This window comes from Triplophysa dalaica, chromosome 6, assembly GCF_015846415.1.
Source record: "Triplophysa dalaica isolate WHDGS20190420 chromosome 6, ASM1584641v1, whole genome shotgun sequence".
In the NCBI taxonomy this organism is placed as follows: Eukaryota; Metazoa; Chordata; class Actinopteri; order Cypriniformes; family Nemacheilidae; genus Triplophysa; species Triplophysa dalaica.
This window is the reverse complement of record NC_079547.1, coordinates 5927276-5947892: the sequence shown is the minus strand read 5'-3', so window position 1 is coordinate 5947892 and position 20617 is coordinate 5927276. Positions and strand designations below refer to the sequence as shown.

The 20617-nt window shown below is 41.6% G+C and overlaps 1 protein-coding gene across 5 annotated transcripts in view; it reads left to right on the top strand.

Moving 5' to 3' along the window:
* dock9b (dedicator of cytokinesis 9b) overlaps positions 1-20617 on the top strand; it is a 75048-nt gene that overhangs the window by 17342 nt on the left and 37089 nt on the right. For all 5 annotated transcript variants that reach the window (XM_056750437.1, XM_056750434.1, XM_056750433.1 and 2 more), the window contains exons 2-4: positions 10991-11107; positions 12517-12606; positions 15011-15093. In XM_056750437.1, coding sequence (XP_056606415.1) covers positions 10991-11107; positions 12517-12606; positions 15011-15093 — 290 coding nt within the window. The remainder of the gene's footprint in view (positions 1-10990; positions 11108-12516; positions 12607-15010; positions 15094-20617) is intronic.

Here is a 20617-nt window from a genome sequence, read left to right as displayed (position 1 = left end):
TCCATACTAAAGAAGACATTGGCTTTTCCAGATCACATATCACACATGCTTTTAATCTGAAGCACTCATCTCATCTCTAGATAATGTACTGCTCTCTCGTAGCCTCTGATTTCACTGAAGGGTGTGTCAAATTTAGAGTCTCTTCAGGTTGTCATCAGTGATATGCAGCACCAGCTGGCTGACGTTCAGCCCAGCTGTGAGACTCCCACTGTGGTTGGGTGTAGACAGTGAGGAAGGGGCTTCTGGTTTGTGGTCTCCACCCTGGCCTCCTGCCTTGACCCCCACTGGGAATTTTCCTACTTATTTCGTCAGAGTGAGATTATGCAACATACGCAAGATGTTATAGATCAGGGTGTGGTGAACAGGGTGTTTGTGCTTTGGTCATTGATGAGTTCATGAATTTGATCAATGCTGCTCATAAATATGATTTTATTGATTGCAATAAAGACAGCTAAATAATCATAAAATCCCTTTGAATTGCTTTACAACAATGTTTGTTAACAAATGCATCAGCTAACATGTTGTTCTAAAAGGTTAAAGCCAAGAGTGTGTACCGGGGGTCTCAAACACGTCGCTAACAAGATTACGCAAATCAGGTTTCATTTTTTTGTTGAAAATATGACTATATGCATATGTGCCACCTGTTGTCCAACAGTGGATTTACAATTTCATAATATCCGAAGTGTTGAGATTTATTAGCTTATGTAGAATTGTTATGGAGCAGATCACATATAATTTATCATTAGAACGCATCCTTTAATATATGATTTAAAGGCTGAAATTTTTTTTGGTCAAAACTTTATTTAAACATGTAGTACATGTCAGATAACATGTTATGAGTACTTTTGTTAGTGTAAAAGTAGGCCTGCCCTAACTTTTGTTTGGTTTGGACAGAAGACCTGGCGAGATGATTTGAGTGTGTGTATCACGTTTTTGCACATTTTAACAATTAACAGTATTGTATATCATCTCTCAGCCACATCTCTCTTTTGTTTAAAGCTCTAATGAAAAAAGGTTGGAGACCCCTGGTATAGACTCTTCCAATTTAGCCTAATCTCTCTGTCAGCTATTTCAGTTACAGTCCTATCTATTTGAATGATCCTAGACAAAAATCACAATTAAATAACATATTTCTGGTCGACAATTCACAGTTGTACCTAAACTGAAATCACGCTGAAAACATTTCTCAAATTCGCTACTGCGCATGTGCATCACTTGGCAAATGCTCCACAAGACTCTGTGTAGAGAGTCATCAGTCTGCATTGATCGATGATTGGCTCTTTTTACTGGAAGGCGGGAGTTCTTCCTCTAAAGCAGCCATATTGAGTGTGCATTCCCTCCATTCATACAATGGCAGTGGCGCATCTTGTTAAATGTACATTTTACATATAGTCATTTAGCAGACACCTTTATCCAAAGTGACTTTCAAATGATTGAAAAAATGGAAGCAATTTGAACAACATAAGGACAACAAATCAGTGGTGGTCTTGTAGGCCAGGAGCAGAGTCTTCAATTTGATGTGAGCGACTATAGGGAGCCAATGTAACTTAATGAAGAGAGGAGAGCTCTCTTCGGTTCATTGAAGACCACTCTTGCCGCTGCATGCTGAATCATCTGTAGAGGTTTGGTTGTGCAAGCTGGAAGTCCAGCCAGTAGCAATTGCAGTATTCCAGTCTGGACAGAACAAGAGCCTGGACTAGGACTTGCGTAGCATGCGGAAAGGTCTAATTTTCCTAATATTATAGAGGATGAATACACGACTGGGTGGTGCTGGCCACCTGATCTGTGAAATTAAGATGATTTCTGGGCGTTCTGAAGATGTAATGGTTGATGACCCCAGTTTAATGGAGAAGTTGTGATGAATCTTTGTGTCGGTCAGGATTACAAGCAGTTCTGTTTTTGCAAGGTTCAGCTGCAGGTGATGGTCCTGCATCCAGAGCAAAATGTCTGCTAGGCATGCTGAAATGCATAGAGAAGAAGTTGGATCGTCAGGCTGAAATGACAGGTGGAGTTGTGCATCATCCGCAAAGCAGTGATAGGAAAAGTAATTTTTCCGAATAACAGAGCCTAGGAATGTCATGTATACAGAAAATAGCAACGGACCAAGCACTGAGCCCTGAGGCACCCCTGTATCTAGATGTTGGGACTCAGAGACCTCACCTCTCCAGGATACTCTAAATGACCTACCTGTGAGGTAAGACCTGAACCACTGTAGCACCACTCCAGAGACACCCAAAGCCTAGAGGGTCGACAGGAGGATCTGTTGGTTAACGGTCTCAAAGGCACCAGACAGATCCAGTAGGATAAGTACAGATGAGTTAGAGGCAGCTCTTGCCAATCTCAGGGCTTCAAAAAAAGAGAGCAGCGCAGTCTGAGTGGACTGACCATTCTTGAAACCAGACTGGTTGCTATCCAGAAGGTTGTTCTGGGTGAGAAAGGATGAGAGCTGGTTACATACAACACGTTCAAGAGTTTTAGCAATGAAAGGGAGGAGAGATACCGTTCTGTCATTCTCAAACAGTGCAGGATTAAGAGTGGGTTTCTTCAGGAGCTGGGTGATACGAGCCTCTTTGAAGACAGTGGAAAATATACCAGTTCATCAGAACAAAGAAATTTATACAGATTTGGAACACCTCGAAGGTGAATAGATGACAGAATTTTCATTTTCATATCCGTTTAATGTCTTTTATCTTTGACTGTGCCTATTATGTTGCTTGTTCTGAAAGTAATCTTTGACCTTTAAGAGGTTTGCATGTGCGTTTATGTGCACAAAAGCTTTTGCTTAGTCTCTGAATATAAATGAATGCCAAGTGTAGGCAATTTTGGACTGTTGACCTTTTACTGTACGTATACGCCAGTGGAGAAGAGCAGCTAAGATGATCAGTTATTGTGTATCTGTGTGTTATGATTTCCGGAGGAGAGAACCCAAGTGTAGGCAAACACTGTGGTGGAGGGGTTAAACCGATATTTATTTACAAAAGACACTACAAATGGACAAAACCCACGATGGGGAAAACAAGACTGGATAAACTACAAACAAAACAAGAACACAGCCTAACTAAACTAGAAAATAAACACTGGTACAAACACAAAACTAGACTTACTAAAACTCGAGGAAACAGGAACTAGGTAGACAAGGTAACTCTTACAGTGAACAGTGAACAGTGAACAGCGTACAAGGAACAGAGCACAGTACAGCAACATCAAACAATCCAAGAGCCCAAGACAATAGACAAGAGGATGCTTCATAGGGAAACAAACACAGGATAATTGGCAAGGGAAAGGTTGGCTAATGGAAAGATAACAAGGAAACGAGACAGCGGGAGACACAGACAAGACATGAGAAAGCGCATGTCAGCCAATATATAAGCAAAACCATGTCTTTCTCAGCCTTGATGCCCGATGACTCCTGAGATAGGCACAGGCTCCCCGTGACCCGAGGTAGTTCGGATAAGCGGTAGAAAATGGAATGGAATGGAATGTCTTTCTCACACAAAACCCAAGGGCTATGCCATGACTCCGCTGCAAGAGAAGAATAACCATGACATGATAGCGGAATCATGACACTGTGTTTGTCTGATTCTGTTTTATGAATGTTCTTTGCAGAAAGTGAGTTATTTCTAATATTACTAGTACTATTTTATTCTTAAGAAAGAGCTCCATATGGGGTAAAAAAGAAAAACAGACACAGCATCACACACAACATCACCCAAATTCTGTATGACATCAAACAGTTTGCAAAACGTTGGCTTTGTCATTCTCTATCAAAGGCCACGTGAAATTGTCTAGTCCCTAGATATCTAGTCCCATTGTCTAGACCCATGAAACATTGGGCAGATTTGATCAAATTGGTAAATTCATACAAAATTCTATACATATCATGCACAATACATGTTTATTAAAATAAATAAAAATCGTCCATCTGTCTGTCTGTCCTGTAGCTCAACTACTATCCATTCTAACAAATAGGTGCTACATGATGCCATATACGTAGTAAAAAATCACAATCAAATTGTCTTTATGGTTTAAGCTTTTTTGACATTACTTCAACACATAGTAATTCAGCTTTTTAAACTTATTTTAAGTTACATCAACTTAATTTCAAGTTATATCAACTCACCACTGTCCAAAACTTAAAATAGTAAGTTGAAATGACTTGCAAAGCTAAGTTGATTGTACCTAAAGGGATACTCAATCCAAAAATGAAAATTCTGTCATAAATTACTCAACCTCAAGTAGTTGCAAACCTGTATACATTTCTTTGTTCTGTTGAACACAAAGAAAGATATTTAGAAGCATGTCAGCAACTGAGATTTCTGTAGTCAAATGTGCCCCAGAACTGCTTGTTTATCTCAATTCTTCAAAATATTGTGTTTATAACAATGAAAAATATGCAATATTTGGTTCTACTATGAAAATCGATGGTTCCCCATAAATCTCAGTTGCTTTCATTTTTCCTAATAACTTTTCCATATCTTTGTGTTCAACCAAACACATAAATGTATATGTGGTTTGGAACAACTTGACGGTAAGTAATTCATGATAGAATTTTTATTTTTGGGTGGACTGTCCATTTAAAACTGTGCACTAGCGAAGGCTTTTGGTTCCATATTGTATGGTTCAATAAAGAATCTTGAACTTCTATAAAACCTTTCAAAAACCTTTGACTGAATGGTTCTTTTGTGCCGTCGCTGTGAAGAACCTTCTGTAGTACATTTATTTTTAAGAGTGTAACATGGTTTGTAATAGTGTGTAAAATCTACTTTATAGCTAGAATCCACTACAAAGCTGTCAAATTTCGAAAACAAACGTACCCTCATCAATCTCTTGTGTAATACATTCATCTTTCTGCATCTGTAATAAAACTAATCTCTTTAGCAATTTTGTCATTCTTTTGGCAAAACCTGGTCACAAAAAGGGGGACTTTCCATTGCTTTCCATCTCTTCATTTATTCGTTTCACGTTCGTTCGTCTCGAGAGCTTTCGTCTGTTTTTCTCTGGCAGGTGAAGCAGACAGTTAAGATCTCTGTTTCAGCACAGAGGGAGGACAGATGAGTGTGACATAATACAATAACAATAGCGGACGCACAAATTCCCCCATACCAGAACAGCTGTGGGAAGGAGTGGTCTTTGCCTCTGACAAGAAAGAGAGGGAGAGAAAGAGAGCGGGAGGGTCTGAACTGATAAACACTTGAGAACTCCACATGCTAAAGTTCAGCAGCAGAGAAGAGTGAAACACCAGAAAGAGAGAGTCAGCTGGGAGGAAAGCAGAAAACAGGGAATCCCCTCGGGGTGCGCAGGCAAAAGCAGAACTCCAGTGATAGTTTGCATTTAAAGTACAGAAATAGATAGAGCCTGGTAGTAAGGTGACTTTAGGTTTAGCTCACGGTTCTTCTGAAGGAAGGGAGTCCTGGATCATGCAAGGCAGGGCTGGACGAGCCGCCCGTAAGGATGCAGTGTGTGACATTCCACAGCAGGGTAGGAGTCTGGGGGAGATGGAGGTAGAGGGGGAAACATCGGCAGCCATAGGGGTAAGTCATTTGAGGCACAAATAACAGTTTAGTATTGTGTATTTCTAAGCATAATTCTCATCTTATTTTTTTGTACAGTTATATGTTTTTGAGCTCACTTTGAGTTAATCTCATTATTCTCAATAGCAATTAATTTCTCTGATACAGTTTGTACTGTAAACATAACTTTTAGACTTCCAATCAATCTAAGTTACAGTCAGTACAAAAGGAGTAGTTTACTTCAGAATTTGCCAATGGAAAAGTGCATGGGGGCACATTTTGAAGTAAACTACTCCTTTAAGTCGTATAGTTTTTGCTCGACAGTAATGAGGATGTGATTATTTAACACAACCAGAACATGGGTGGGTGTGGATGAAAAAGTCGTCATGACAAAACGTCAATATTTCTATACTACATAAAAGTCTTAAACATAGGTTTCATGTCACTACGCAATATATAATCCTCTTATTTAGTTCTTATTTTTGAGTAAAATAATAACTGGTCATATTCTTGACAGTTTCGTGACATTAACCCAACAAGTAAAAACAAATTTACTTAGAGGATGCAAATGTGTATATGCAAATATCCGAGAGAGAGAGTACTTCCATCGTGAACTGTAGCACCTGTATTAATGCATAACCTCTTAAATAAATCTCAGCTCAATTTTTCAACGTTTTTTCCTTAAAAAATTCTTTTTTTTTAATTCCAGCATATAGTTGTGTGCATTTGTGTCTATACAACTGTGTGTGTTTATGTCTGTAGCAAATCAGACCAAGGGCTACAAAGATTTACAGTCTAGTTAAACAGCAAGGGACGTCTGCTCCCACCTTAAGATCCTCCCTCGACCTAAGAGGAGTGAAGCAGTTTAATGACATTCCCTTTCTTCTCTTCCTTTGCTCTTCCAGCTTGACATTTGGCACAACGCATTCTGCAGTCGTGCACACATGAACATGTGTGAGTGCAAATGAGTGTGCCAGAAGTGTCAGGATGCGCTTCCAGGGGCCCGTTTCAATAAGGAGGTTCAACCAACACAGTTAAAATGTGAGCTCTGAGTTGTTTAAAACCGAGATGCGAAACTTTGAGTTTGGGTTTCAGAACAGCGTATTCGAGTTAGTTCTATCAACTCTGTGTAGACTTACCTTGACTTAAGTGCACCACAACTATGACAAGCCATGATCAATGGAGCTCCGAAATTACGATTCACCATGGCACCGGCACCAAAAAAAGCAACATGGCGGCAGGAAGCGATTGAGAGCGAGGCACACTTCCCGCTCTGCATACAGTTGATCTACTAATGTGCTTTAATGTGTTAATGACTTAAGTTTAAATAGATAAAAAGATAAATGTACCAATAAACAAGCAAATTAATCAGTAAATGAATAAAACAACAGAAATAAATCTGAAATAATGAGTATTAATCGTGATGAGTCATCATGGTGTATGGGATACTTGTTAGTGTGTCAGACTCTTGTGTCAAATTTAGAGTGATCATCGGTATGAACCCTGCTCGCAACAGTTTTGGGAAGGAATGGCTGCACCTCTAAATTCATTGTTTATTACCTTTATCAATGCATTTGTCTGTATTTCTTTATTTCTTTATCCATGCACTTTATTTGCATACTTTATTAAGTCATTTCTTATCCTCCATAGAAAACGAACAATTGTGAGAAAATGTACGGGAAAAAAATCTGCTCGGATGTTATACACGGCCACGATGGCTGATGTTATTGATGTACGGATGGATGAGATATATTTTGATATGTCTAATTCACTGTGAGGACAAATGGTACAGATTTAATAAAAGTGCAAAGGGAAATGACATGATTCCACTCGGGTCCTAAATTCCTCTCCTGAAATCAAAGAGCATCCATATGAATTAATGCAGCCACATTACATACAGGATCCTGTATAAAAGCACATTTGACATTTTAGTCACTGAGATGGTCTCTGTGTGATCAAAATGTGTGCCATGAATGACTGTATTAATGAATGAATGAATGAGGTACACCACTTGCGCTTTAAAAAGGGGGAGGAGTTCGAGAGAAACTCTGGGTTTTCCAAAGAAAACCTGCTCCTGACCAGGTTAGGTTCACAGAGTAAGTTACTATGGTTACTGACTCTAAGTATAAGTTACCTCTCTTTTAGAAACGGGCTTGACTTACCCGGCTTTCTCTTGTTTGACATACCTACATTCTGAAACGAAAAACCCAGAGTTTCCCTTATTTCAGGGTTGATATACTCACAGTTTTCACTAAACCTCCTTTCTGAAATGGGCCCCAGATCTTCCAAATGTTGCACACACATACAAAAATGTTTGTTTGTGTGTGTGCGTGCGTGAATGTGTTGGCAAGTTCCTAATTAATCTCACACTGTATTCATTAAACAGTGTTGTTGGCTGTGCTGAGTGACCTAGCCTATAGGAATTGTGTTCTGGTTGGCTGTTTTGGTTTACAGATTATTTAACTTTTTTAAGTTACAGAAAGTTGAGGTCTGAATACTTCGTTCTGGTAGAAACTTACATCCTTTACATGTATGCATTTGGCTGAGGCTTTTATTCAAAGAGATTTACTATTTTTTTAGTCTGTTTTATTAGAATGTGTAGAAAACCTGTGATCTTGTTGTTGTTTACATCATGCTTTACTAGTTAAGGAAGGAAATATGATGATTCCGAGAGCACATGCAAATTTCTGCTGCTGGCTGGTTCTGGTGCTTTGGAGTGTCTGTTTGAGTTTGGAATTGTTTTCAGCAGTTTGTTTTCGTTACCCATATGACAAAACTTTTGATATTCAACTGGGTTTTTTAAAGAGTTTGTAACTAGAGATTTTTAAGGTTTATACTTTGGTTTAGTCCAACAACAAGTTTACATACATAGAAGGTGTAAAAACACAATTATTTTGTAATAAATAGGAAGTTATTCTTACATTCCTTCTTGACTTACTATCAAATGATTATTTCCGCGATTCATCTGTCTTATCCCCTCCTATACGTTAGCCTAGTCGTAGCCTGATGTGATTGGTCTACTGCGAATGAGGCTCAGGAGCTATAGTGTCTTAATATCAAACACGGCATGATCTCATGTTATATACTCTTTTTGTAAACTGTTTGGGAGCACAGACTTGATTGGTTGATTGATTGATAGATAGAGCTTCATGTGACGTCTATATTATTTGAACTTAGCTTGGAATGTATAGAAATGTAGCGCTGTAGATTCAGAGCGCATTCCTCAGCAGGGAGTCCCCATCAACACACGGGATAAGTGGAGTACGGCCAAGATTCTCTACATATGCTCATAGACACCCACACACACATGCGCAAGCATGCACGTGCACACACACATACACACACTGGTTTAAACCTGCAGTCTCAGTTATATTAAAAAATCAATTGAGCCTCCAAAGTTTCTTCTAAAATTCTAAAATCTAAATTATTTTTGATTGATTTTTGATTGCATGCTTGGGTATATAGGCAATCTGACTTTGTAACATTGTTGAGATTTATCATTGTTGTCAGGAGAAACGTAAAGAAAAACTATTTAAAAAAAGGTTGTATTGTTGAAACATTCAATGTTTGTTAATGGTAGTTATAATGTCAATAATATTTTTCTTTATTTGAGGCTAAACCTAATGTAAACAGGTACAATTTCTGATGTTACAGTAAAGTGTATAAGAAGTTTGGTGAAATGAAAAATAGCAAAGATGAATAAATACAGTAGAAGTGCTGTACATTTTTAGTTCATGTTAACTAATGAATTATTTTAACAAATACAATCTTTTTATAAAATGTTACTGAAAAACTTTCAATGTCTATTTACTCCCCTTTTTAATATTATTGCTGACTAGGAGAAACAATTGACATTGAACATTTTATGTTATAAATATTTTTACATGTTTTTGTGATTGTTCCGACAATTAAATAGTTTAGTTGATGAGAATATTTCTGTGAAATAATTTTTTTTGTATTCTAAAAGTATTCACTGACTCGGTTTATTTCATTTGATTGTCTGCTATGATGTTTTGTATATATCACGTGGCGTTGTATTGAATACCTCTATCTTCAGAACTAGGAATTAGGCTGGAGATTAACGTCACAATGTTAACCGTGTTTACACAGATATCTTGTAAACGTATAATGTTTTGTTTGTGTTTGCTTGCTTCTTTAAACACACTTGAGAGAGGCTGTGGCAAACAGCTTCATGAAAGTGTGTGTGTGTTGAACAGGAAACATAACCCCCCTGAGGGAACCATTCTGTTCATGGTATCAGAGTTCTGCCGCTCAGTTCTGTGTGTCCGTGTTAAGCTATGAAGTCACAATAGACATTGTAACAGAGACCTCCATTCCTCCATCTTTATTGGATGAGTCAGACAGTTGACACTGACCTTAGCCAATCATAATGTGGCTAATAGAAAGCCATGTGTGTGAACTGTGCCTGGTACAGTAAAACACAATACTCATTCACAACTCTCTCATGCCCTCTCTTTCTCTCTCTCTCTCTCTCTCTCTCTCTCATACTCATGAACAGAACAGATCTGTGAACAAAGGTTTGTCTTTGAATAATGAACACCGTCATCAAATCACAGAATATTGTCAGAAATTGTACCACAAATAAAATGTATTTGATTGACTAAAGGAGAATGCACCAGATACCTTTTGGGGCTTAAATGAACATAATGACTTAAAGGGAGATCAAACTTGACATCATATTTTCCTTGATCTTCTTTTGAGGTAAAACAGGTACAATGTACCTTTCAAAACTCTAATTTGACACCCCAGTCCTAAAACATTTATTTAAGCTGAAAGAGACCCACACTTATAAATCAAACTGTTTTGGCGTCTAGGTTTACTTCCTCAATAACTTTCTAAATATTTTTTGTAATAGTTTAATCTGTTACAGTACAGTTTTGTCATGGGTTTGATCCCTATGAATCATGCACATTCTTATAAAAAGTACACTGCACCCAAAGCACTACAAGTCGCTTTGTATAAAAGCTAATGCAAATGCTAAATAATGCTAATATAAATGTTTTTATCAGCACAAATTATGTATTATACAAAAATAGACACTCCATCCAGGGTGTATCCTGCCTTGATGCCCGATGACTCCTGAGATAGGCGCAGGCTCCCCGTGACCCGAGGTAGTTCGTATAAGCGGTAGAAAATGGAATGGAATGGAATGGAATACAAAAATAGACTAAATATAAATAAACGTTACATGCCAAAATATTGCTTTGTTTTAGAGGGAACAAAAATTGAATAAATAATGTTATATGACTACTATATGTTATAAGAACTATATGGCCCTCAAACTAAATTATTTTGGTCCTTAAATGATTTATTCATTTTAGAGATATAAAAGTAACAATGATTCCAGAAACCTTGGAAGTCACTCGTGACGGAGTTGATTTGAACCCCTATGGGTCAACATTTGATCTGTTCATCTCCTTTGCTCCTGCTGAATTTGTGTGTGTGTGTTTTGTCTCTAGATAAAACCAAAAGTGATTGAGCCACTGGATTATGAGAATGTTCTCGTCCAGAGAAAGACACAGATACTCAGTGATGTCCTCCGGGACATGCTGCAGTTTCCTATTGATGACTTTCAGGTAAGAACCCTCAGTTGTCTTCCTAACTATCTGTTTAACTTTAAAAATCGGACCATCTATTCCACCCAAAGTTCTTTATTCCATCTACTCCTTCCTCAATATTAAAATGTTGTTTCTGAGAATATTTCTGACTGCTGCATGAAGGTAACCTGCACATATGTTAGCTGTTGCAGTGCTCAATTGGGTGTGTTGAGTTTGTATTTGACATACACACACTTCTTACTGGTTAGACGTCTGTTCTCTGACGTCTTTATGCGAGCCAGATTTTCCATCACAACCATTACACAACCCCTATATAGCATTACTGTAACATTCTCTCAGGGGAACTCTCAAGATGTGCTTCTCTGAATTGAGCCATCCACTTGTTTTCGTTTATGAATGGGTGTGTGCTGGAGAGATCATTGTTCCGAACCAACAGTTTATGGAGAACAGAAACATAAAATAAGTGTTCTGAAAAAACGTCCAAAAACAAACATCAAATCAAATGTGTACATTTTTATGAAGATAATGTTAATATACAGTACAAAGTTGTAAAATAACATATATTGTATGCCGTCACAAGATATCCCAAGGGTGCTGTATACCACACACTGAAGTACTTTCTCTAACACACACCTGCACATTTTATAGGCTAACCAAAGCCCTGCTTCTTACATTTTGTTTCAAGTAATGATGTAAAAATATTTAAGAATTGTTTTCAGGATTTCAAATTAGGCACATTTTATTAATCCCCTAAATAGAAACCCCCCCTCACCAAAACACACACACAGGGCTATAGCTCCATCTCCATTGCCGGAAGCAACAGTGCATAACACACACTCTCTCATTCAACGCTTCAACTGTGTCTGGAGTCATGCCCAATTCAGTCATGCCTTCAATACCAACTTCGGAACCGAACGGCCCAAACTAGTTGGGGATGAGTTCCTGGAGATTATTTTGAAAGCATAGTTAGTTTATTTAAGTTTTTACAATGTGTATAAGAGACGCAACGAGCTCAGATCTCACTGGCTGTAAAGAGCAAATTCTAATGTAAAAAGAGCGGATGGTTTGCCTTTCATGCTACATATCTCAGGTCTCAGGTCCTATGAGCATACATGCATTTGTGTGTGTGCAGGATTAGGAAGGAACACTTGTGTTAATTTACAAAATACAGTGTGTCTTGGAAAGCACATCTGATCCTCTCTATAATGACAAATCCAGTAAACATGTCTGCCTTACCCAAATCCTAGTTTTAATCCACTTAAAAAAACTCCACTCAAATAAAATCCACTGCTTTTATTTGTAATTCAGGTTGATTTGTTTTGCTACAGGAAATGTTAAGATTAACATTAATAGTTTTGTCTAAATTACACTTTTCTAATGCTCACGTGTGTCTGATATCTGGAACACTTCCACATCCATCTGTGTAGATCTCCACTTTGAAGCGTCAGGGCAGAACTCTGTATACTTCATTACCAGATGGGGCAGAAAAGAGTGCCAGCAGCCTGTTCGTCCAGGAGGTAAGACTTTTACTAAACAATCTAAACCCATCAAACCATCTGATCCATATAAGACTTACTATTATATGAAACCAGAGTGATTTGTAATAGGACGGTAAAACAGATCAACATGAATTCAGCTGGGAATACAGTATGCACACATGTGTGTAAGAATGTTCATGTGTGTGCGTGAGGTCCGGGTCAGGATTGGGTTGTGTGGATATATGTCATGTGCATTGGGCGTCGTCAGCAGAGCGTGTAAAATGATACTTCCTCCCATTAAATAGCTCAATGACATCATCAAGGGCAGCTGGGCCAGATCCCGGCAGTTCTCCAGCTTTTTACAAATCAAAACATCTGCATGGACCGCGAGTCAAGTGCACACGCACTCTAAAGCAATACATGCTCTCAAGGATCGTTCTGTTAGACTTGGCAAACGAACTCTGGTGAATACCTTCAACACTGACTTTAGTGACGTAAAATATGTTTAATTGAAACATTGAGCAAACATTTGTCATGCTAGGACTAGAGCTAATGTCATTGTGTTTTCTGAGAGGAGTAATTAAATCTGATCCACACTGAAATGCAAACAAGATGAGCTGGCCAAGAACAGATTGTTTTGATCAGATTTGGCCATAAGTCATCAGTTGCTGGTGGGTTAGCTGTTTTTCTGTTTAATATTTTTTTGTTGCAGTTAGCAATAACGACATTTGTATAGTAAATGTATATTCAATGGATGTGTTTCTGAAGCCAAATGTCACTATAACCACTGCTCAAAATTTACAGATACAATGTGATGCTTGTGGGGCTAGTTCACCCAAAAATGAAAATATTTTTATAATTTACTCACTCTCATGAAAATCCAAACCTGTGTGACTTAGTTTCTTTTTCAGACACAAAAGAAGTCATTGGCCAAACAACATCGGTCCTAATTGACTTCCATTGTCATTGAGACAAAACAATATTTCTCAAAATATCTTATTTTGTGTTCCACCGGAAAAATTGTTATGTATAGGTTTTGAATGACATAAGTGGGAGACTGGTTAAAGCTAACCAGTCCTTTAAGCCCTAGATAAAAATTCACTCATAATTTACTATCGCAATGGCCCGGTTTCAGAGACACGGCTTAGTTTAAGCCAAGACTTTGCCTAAATTGAATTAAGATATTAAAGTCGCTTTTAAAGAAATACCTTAGAAGAATACATTACTGGTGTGCACCTTGAGATAAAACAATGGCACTGACATATTTTAAGATATTTCTGGGCAAGATATTATCAGTTAAAACAGCTCAGATTCATTTTAATCTGGAACAAGCTTTAAGCCTTGTCTATGAAACCGGGCCTATATGTCCTTATATGGAATTTAACATCATGAAGCTCCAAAATACACCGTACATCCATCCATCATGAAAGTCATTATTAAAATTATACTGACTTCAGTGGGTTAAAATAATATATTATTATAAAACAATATTTTGATGTAATTTAGTAAAATTAAATATGGCTTTATATCAGTAAATGTTTTTTTTTAATATTATTCTAGTCATGAGACACGTAAGAACCAGTAAGTTTGATGAGGTCATGTTTTTATTAAACATTTTGTGTTCAGCTGAAGAGAATAAGGTGCATTCATCTGGGACAGCATAAGGGTATATAAAGAGATCCTTTTTCCAATTTTGGGTAAACTATTCCTTAACGCATTAAAAGTAATATTTGGTGTATTATAAAAAATATTGTATATGTATTACATTATCTTAGAGCATCAGTTCACCCAAAAATCTGAATTCTGTCATCAATTTTGTACCCTTTTGAAGTTTTTTACTCTGTCTTTGAAGAAAACAAAATTCAGTGTATCACAAAAGGAGACATTCTGGAGAAGTCGAAAAACTGATTCATATGACCTGTGCACTATATTACTAAAATGAATCAGACCCAGTTATCCCTGTACCCATTCATTGTAATTGTATGGAAAATTATAAGCACTCCATTCTTTAAAAGTTAAACATCTTTTCTACAGAAAAACGAACATCATACAGGTTTAGATCAACATGAAAGTGAGCTCTCCACGTGGTGAAAATAAATTGTGACATTAATATTCATTTAGGTTGATCTATTTCTTTAAATCTACTGTGTCAACTAATCCTCTCTGTTAACCTCTCTTTCTTGTCTACTTTCTTTCATTAATTGGATTTAAAGTGAGAGAAGAACGCTGTTTTGTGTTTTGGAGGCATTTTGTTTTATCTAATCCTTTAAGACCTGCTGAGGACTGAACATGTGTCATGCTATCTAATTGTTTTAAAAAAAAGAAGCTGCCACAGAGGGCTATGGAAAACATGATTACTAGAAATGTATACACAGAGTGTGTACAGTCATGCATGTATATTTGTGTTGTCCTTCTTACGGTGTAGAGTTGTTTTCTTGCACAGTGCCTCAAGACCTACAACTCTGACTGGCACGTGGTGACCTACAAGTATGAGGATTATTCAGGAGACTTCCGCCAACTTCCAAAGTAAGGAGCATTACAACCCTAACAGTAGCATAAAGAGTAAATAATAGTGATAAATAAGCAAAAGAGAGAAAGAGAGAGAGAGAAAGATTTTAGGTTGAACAACAGCTGGTTTTCAAATGGTACTGTAGTCAAAAAGGTTGAGTTGTACTATAATGTATTAAAGGCCACAGTTCCAAAACCTGGTGTCCTGACACGCAGTCCTTACACCAAGGAAATAAAAAAGCTAAAAAATATATTTATTTTTTCACTTTTGAAAATATAGATAAAACAGCTGAATCATAATTATAAATATAGCAAACTCACAGATAAAAAATCAACTTATAAATATACTACAAACTTTTAAATATACCAATTATAAATATGTCATGAAAATTGATCTTAATTATGTCTAAGGGGCACTTTCTTCTCTATTTAAGCTATAAACTGCACATTTCGAATTGGTCACTTATAAGGTACTAGTGACATTTTTAATCGAGTTTCATATTAAATCATATTTTATATTTATATATATTATATGTTTGCAGACAACGTGCTTGTAGCTATAGAATCATGTTGAATTCCTTCTGGTCAAGACACAGTGTTAGACGGTAGCTGCAAATACAGTAAAGGCAGTAGATAGCATCACAGGTCACTAGATTTTGAAACAGAGCCAGGAGTCATTGTCTGGCCACAGTGTGTGTGTGTTCAAGAGAAAGAGATGCAACACTAATTTTATCAGTGTCCTTATCTTGCCCTGCCTCGGTGTTGACACTGACATCTTGCCTATTCAGGAAATAAGTCTCCATGCACACAACAAAGAGTCATTAGCACCTCTTTCCTACATCCTCCTACCTTTCCCCTTACTTCCTCTCTCCACTGTCAATCAGCACACAAATACTCCAACTGTTTAAGGACGAGACCACACCCACCCCTCTCAGACAAGTGTCTGTTAGACTTGAAGACCAGACTCGCTTCCTGTCTCCACTAGCTGAGGGAAAGGAATCATGTCTTAGCGGTCGATGGCTAATCACATTGTGGAGATGTGCAGGTGGTGTGACGTGTTTAGTAGAGGTCGCAGGATGATGATGGTGGAGTGTGCTGGATAAGCTAGGAATCATCATCATCGAGTATAAATAAACATCATAGCTCAGCTAATGCAGATTTCTTATGGTCTTGCGATCACACAAGCATTCCATCCAAGTTCTTTGGATGAAGTCCCAATAAAAGTTTTGTTATCCTTAAGGTTGACTATAAGCTTATGTTCTTAAAAACAAAGAGAAACGTCTTGGTTACGTATGTAACCTCAGTTCCCTGATGGAGGGAACGAGACGTTGTGTCGAGAACGACAGATGGGGGTTCGCCCTTGAGAACCAATCAACTCTGACTACTATAGAAAAGGCCAATGAAATTTGGCGAATGCAATTTGCATGCCGGGCTCCGCCCCCGGAAATCCGGTATAAAAGGAGGCCGGCGTGCAGCATTCACTTACCTTTGTTCTGAAGAGCCTGAGACCTCTCAAACTGCAGCAGAATACGATACGTGTTCGTGGCATAAGGGACACAACGTCTCGTTCCCTCCATCAGGGAACTGAGGTTACATACGTAACCAAGACGTTCCCTTTCTGTCGGTCTCTCGACGTTGTGTCGAGAACGACAGATGGGGTTGCCTATGGAAAACGCCACAACGCTGTATCGCGTCACAATCTCTAGCGAAGCGACGGTAACAAGCCTGGGCGTGTCATCTCGAAGCTTTCGTGAGACTGTAACCTTCCAGTGTGGTGGTCGGGGGGTTCCAGAGCTTTCTTGGAGAAAGATGGGTACAGCCCTGACCGGTAACTTTCACGGACGGGGCCTTAGCTCTCTATAGGCGAGAGGCCATCCAGATCAGTTTACACCGGGTAAGCGCGACTCTTAATCAGAGAAGCGCTACAGAGGCCACCTCCTACCCGTGGGGAGGAATATGGTGGATATAGGTATGGTCTCGTCCTTGGAGGAGAACGCATGGAACGTGCGGACTGAGTAGTTAACCGCGAGGTGGAGGCCCACCTGGGGAAGCTCATGGGTTACCAGGAGTGGGAACCATTCTCATGAGGATACATCAGACGGAACAGCCCACGGAGGGGGTGTTACAGACGTCCGGTAGCACTAGGTCCGGTTAGAGCTATCTGTGATAGCTCACATGGTATCCCGGCCTAAGGGGGAAGGCTGCTCTGCCCAGCCAGCCCCCAGGGGGTGCTTGTTTGGTGATGGATGGAATGCCTATTCTTAACCAGTGTCTGGGTAAGAAGGGAGGCTGGTGAGGTACCAGTTTCTTAGCGATGTGTTCGGGTAAGAAGAAAAGGTAAATAGCACACTGACCCAACCTGTTAGAGGGTGGAAAGGTGCTTTCGCAGGCATACGCCCCCCCGGATGCCAGTCCTACATGTCGCCACGCAGGACGTGGGCTGACACCGGGTTTACGCGAAGGTTGTTAACCCTTGCGAAGGTGTTTGGGCATAGCCCAACCCGCAGCTCTACAGATGTCTGCTAGAGAGGCGCTTCTGCCAGTGTCCAGGAGGTGGCTAAACTCCGTGTGGAGTGAGCCCTCACTGCCAATGGGCATGGGAGATTCTGAGATCGGAATGCCGTCGTAACGGCGTCCACGACCCAGTGCGCCAGCCTCTGTTTGGAGACAGCCTTCCCCTACTGCTGTCCTCCAACAGACACGGAGCTGGTCAGAGCTTCAGAGCTCTGCGTGCGGTCCAGTACGTACTGGACACAACACTAATCGGGTTGGGTCTTCCTCCCCTATGGGGAGCGCCTGCAAGTTCACCACTTGGCCCCGGAGGGAGTAGTGGGAACTTCTTGGGCACGCATCCGGGCCTGGGTCTCAAGATAACGTGAGAGTTTCCAGGGCCGAGTTTAAGGCAATCCAGGGACACGGAGGATGCTCGGTGGTCCCCTACCCTCTTGAAAGAAGTGAGCGCCGTCAGGAGGGCCGTCTTACTCCATGAGGAAGATCGGAACCTCCGAGGGGCTCTTTGGGGGGCCCTGAGGCTCCCCAGGACCACTTAGGGTCCCAAGAGGGTATGGAGCGGAGATGAGGCGGATTCCGCCCTCTCGCTGCTTAGGAACCTGGTGACCAGGTCGTGTTGCCCTAGAAACTTTCCACCGACTGAGTCGTGATGAGTGGCAATAGCGACTACATACACTTTCAGTGTGGAAGGGAGATGTTAGTCTCCAGTCTCGTGAGGAGGGGAACACAATCCTGATCAAGCACCTCAGTGGGTCTTTCTCGTTGAGAAAGACACCAGGACGAGAAGAGGCACCGTCTAGAGGCGTGTAACCGCCTAGTAGATGGGGCCCTAGCCTGGGTGATGGTCTCAGCCGTATAGGGGGAGTAGCCATCTTAGGATCTTCTCGTCCCGTCTAGAGACCAGACATGGGTGTTCCAGAGGTCTGATCTGGGATGCCAGAACGTGTCCTTCCCCTGAGAGAGCAGGTCCTCTGTCAGGGGAATGGTTCAGGGGGAGTCGCTGTCCAGAGCATCGGCTCTGAGGCCAAGTGCGGTTAGACCGGTGTGGTGTAACCAATAACACTTGGTGCTCCTGCTCCCTGACCTTGCACAGAGTCTGTACAAGAAGGCTCCTGGGGGGGGGAAGGTGTGCTTCCGCCCATCCCGCGGCCAGCTGTGCGCAAGGATATCCGTGCCGAGGGCAGGGACTATCAAGCGGGCAAATGGTGGTGTTACGGGAGGTGAACAGGTTTTACCTGGGCCTACCCGAACAGCCTCCAAATGAGCTGGACTGCACGGGGGTGGAGTCGCCACTCTCCACGAGGCATAAACTGGCGAGAAAGCACGTCGGCTGTCTAGTTCAGTTTGCCCGGGGTGTGTGGCCAGCAGGGAACGAGTCACCTGTTGACTCCACCGGAGGAGGTGTCGAGCAAGTTGTGTTTAGCTGCTGTGTGCGAACGCCACCCTGACGATCTGTATTCGCTACAGCTATAGTGCTGTCCTCGGAACAGCACGTGCATGTCTCGCACGAGAGGCCGTAGCCTGCTCAGTGCAAGTAGCATAGCCCACAACTCTTGGCAATTGATATGCCAGCGCAGGCGGGGGTTCGTCCAACACCCCACCTGCGTGCCCGTTGCACACTACACCGCACCCCTGCAGGGAGACTTCAGTCGTCACCACGACCTGCCTCATAACCTGCTCAGAGGGACCTGAGTCCGTCGAAAAAGTCATAAAGACTAGGGGTTATGGTGCGTCGGCAGCAGGGCGGCATCACCATGCGCCTGCTGCCGGTGTGCCACGCTCTCCTCGGAACTCGACTCTGAAACCAGTGTTGGAGCGGTGTCATGTGCATCAACTCGAGGGGTATTAGCCCGCGAGGACGCCATGTGTCCCAGGAGCCTCTGGATTGTTTCAGGGGGACCGCTGTCTGCCTAAAATGTTCATTTCAGACAGTTCAACACTGGTTGGGCACAACTGCGGACAGGTGTGCCGACATGGTGACAGAGCTGAGTTCCATACCGAGAAAGAGGATGCTCTGCACTGGGGAGAGCTTGCCCCTCTCTTGGTTGACCTGGAGTCCCAATCGACCTAGGTGCCGGAGCACCAGGTCCCTTTGTGTACATAACAGATCTCGCGAGTGTGCCAAGATAGGCCAGTCGCTGAGATAGTTTAGTACCCGCTCGCCTTCCTCCTCTCAGGGAGAAAGGGCGGTCAGGGACAGACCGAAAGGGAGGACTCTGTACTGATATGCCCGCCTCTCGCACGCGAACCGTGGGAACGGCCGGTGTCGAGGAGGATCGAGACATGAAAGTAAGCGTCCTTCAGGTCGATTGCCACGAACCAATCCTGACACCTCATAGATGTCAGGACGCGCCTCTGTGTGAGCACCCTGAATGGCAGCTTGTAAAGGTGCTCTGTTCAGGGTACGCAGCCTTTGGGGGCAACCCGCCGTCTTTCTTGGGAACGATGAAGTGCGGGTGGTGACCCACTGAACATCTTGGTTTTGAGGGACGAACTCGATGCCTGTTTTGCCAGAAGGGTGGTGACCTCTACCCGAAGTACGGAGGCGTCCCTGCCTCTGACAGAGGGAGAGATGATGCCCCGAAACTTGGGTGAGTCTCTGGCGAACTGGATCGAGTAACCAAGACGGACCGCCCTCATTAGCCAGCGAGACAGTGTGGGCAGCTCTCGAGCTCCCAGGGACTGTGACAGGGTGACCAAGGGGACGGTCTGCTTCATCATTCCCACGGGGGGTGGTTCGTCGGCTGGCGGAGCTAACCATGTCGCGGGGAGTCCCCGGAGGGAAGGTTTTTGCTCCGCCTGCTTATCTGCCTGGCGGGACAACGGCACGCACTGTCAGTTTGAGAGTGGTGACGGCTGTCGTATATGTGTACGACCTCACGCCTCGCCAGGGTGTGAGGTCGGTTCGCCGAGCACAGTCCAGTGGAGTGTGCGATCGGCTGCAAGTAAACCCGGGGAGAACAGAAAACTCAGTGAGTAAGTGGGCGCCAAGCCCTAACAAGGGCCCGGCTTTGGTGACGAGGCAGGAGTC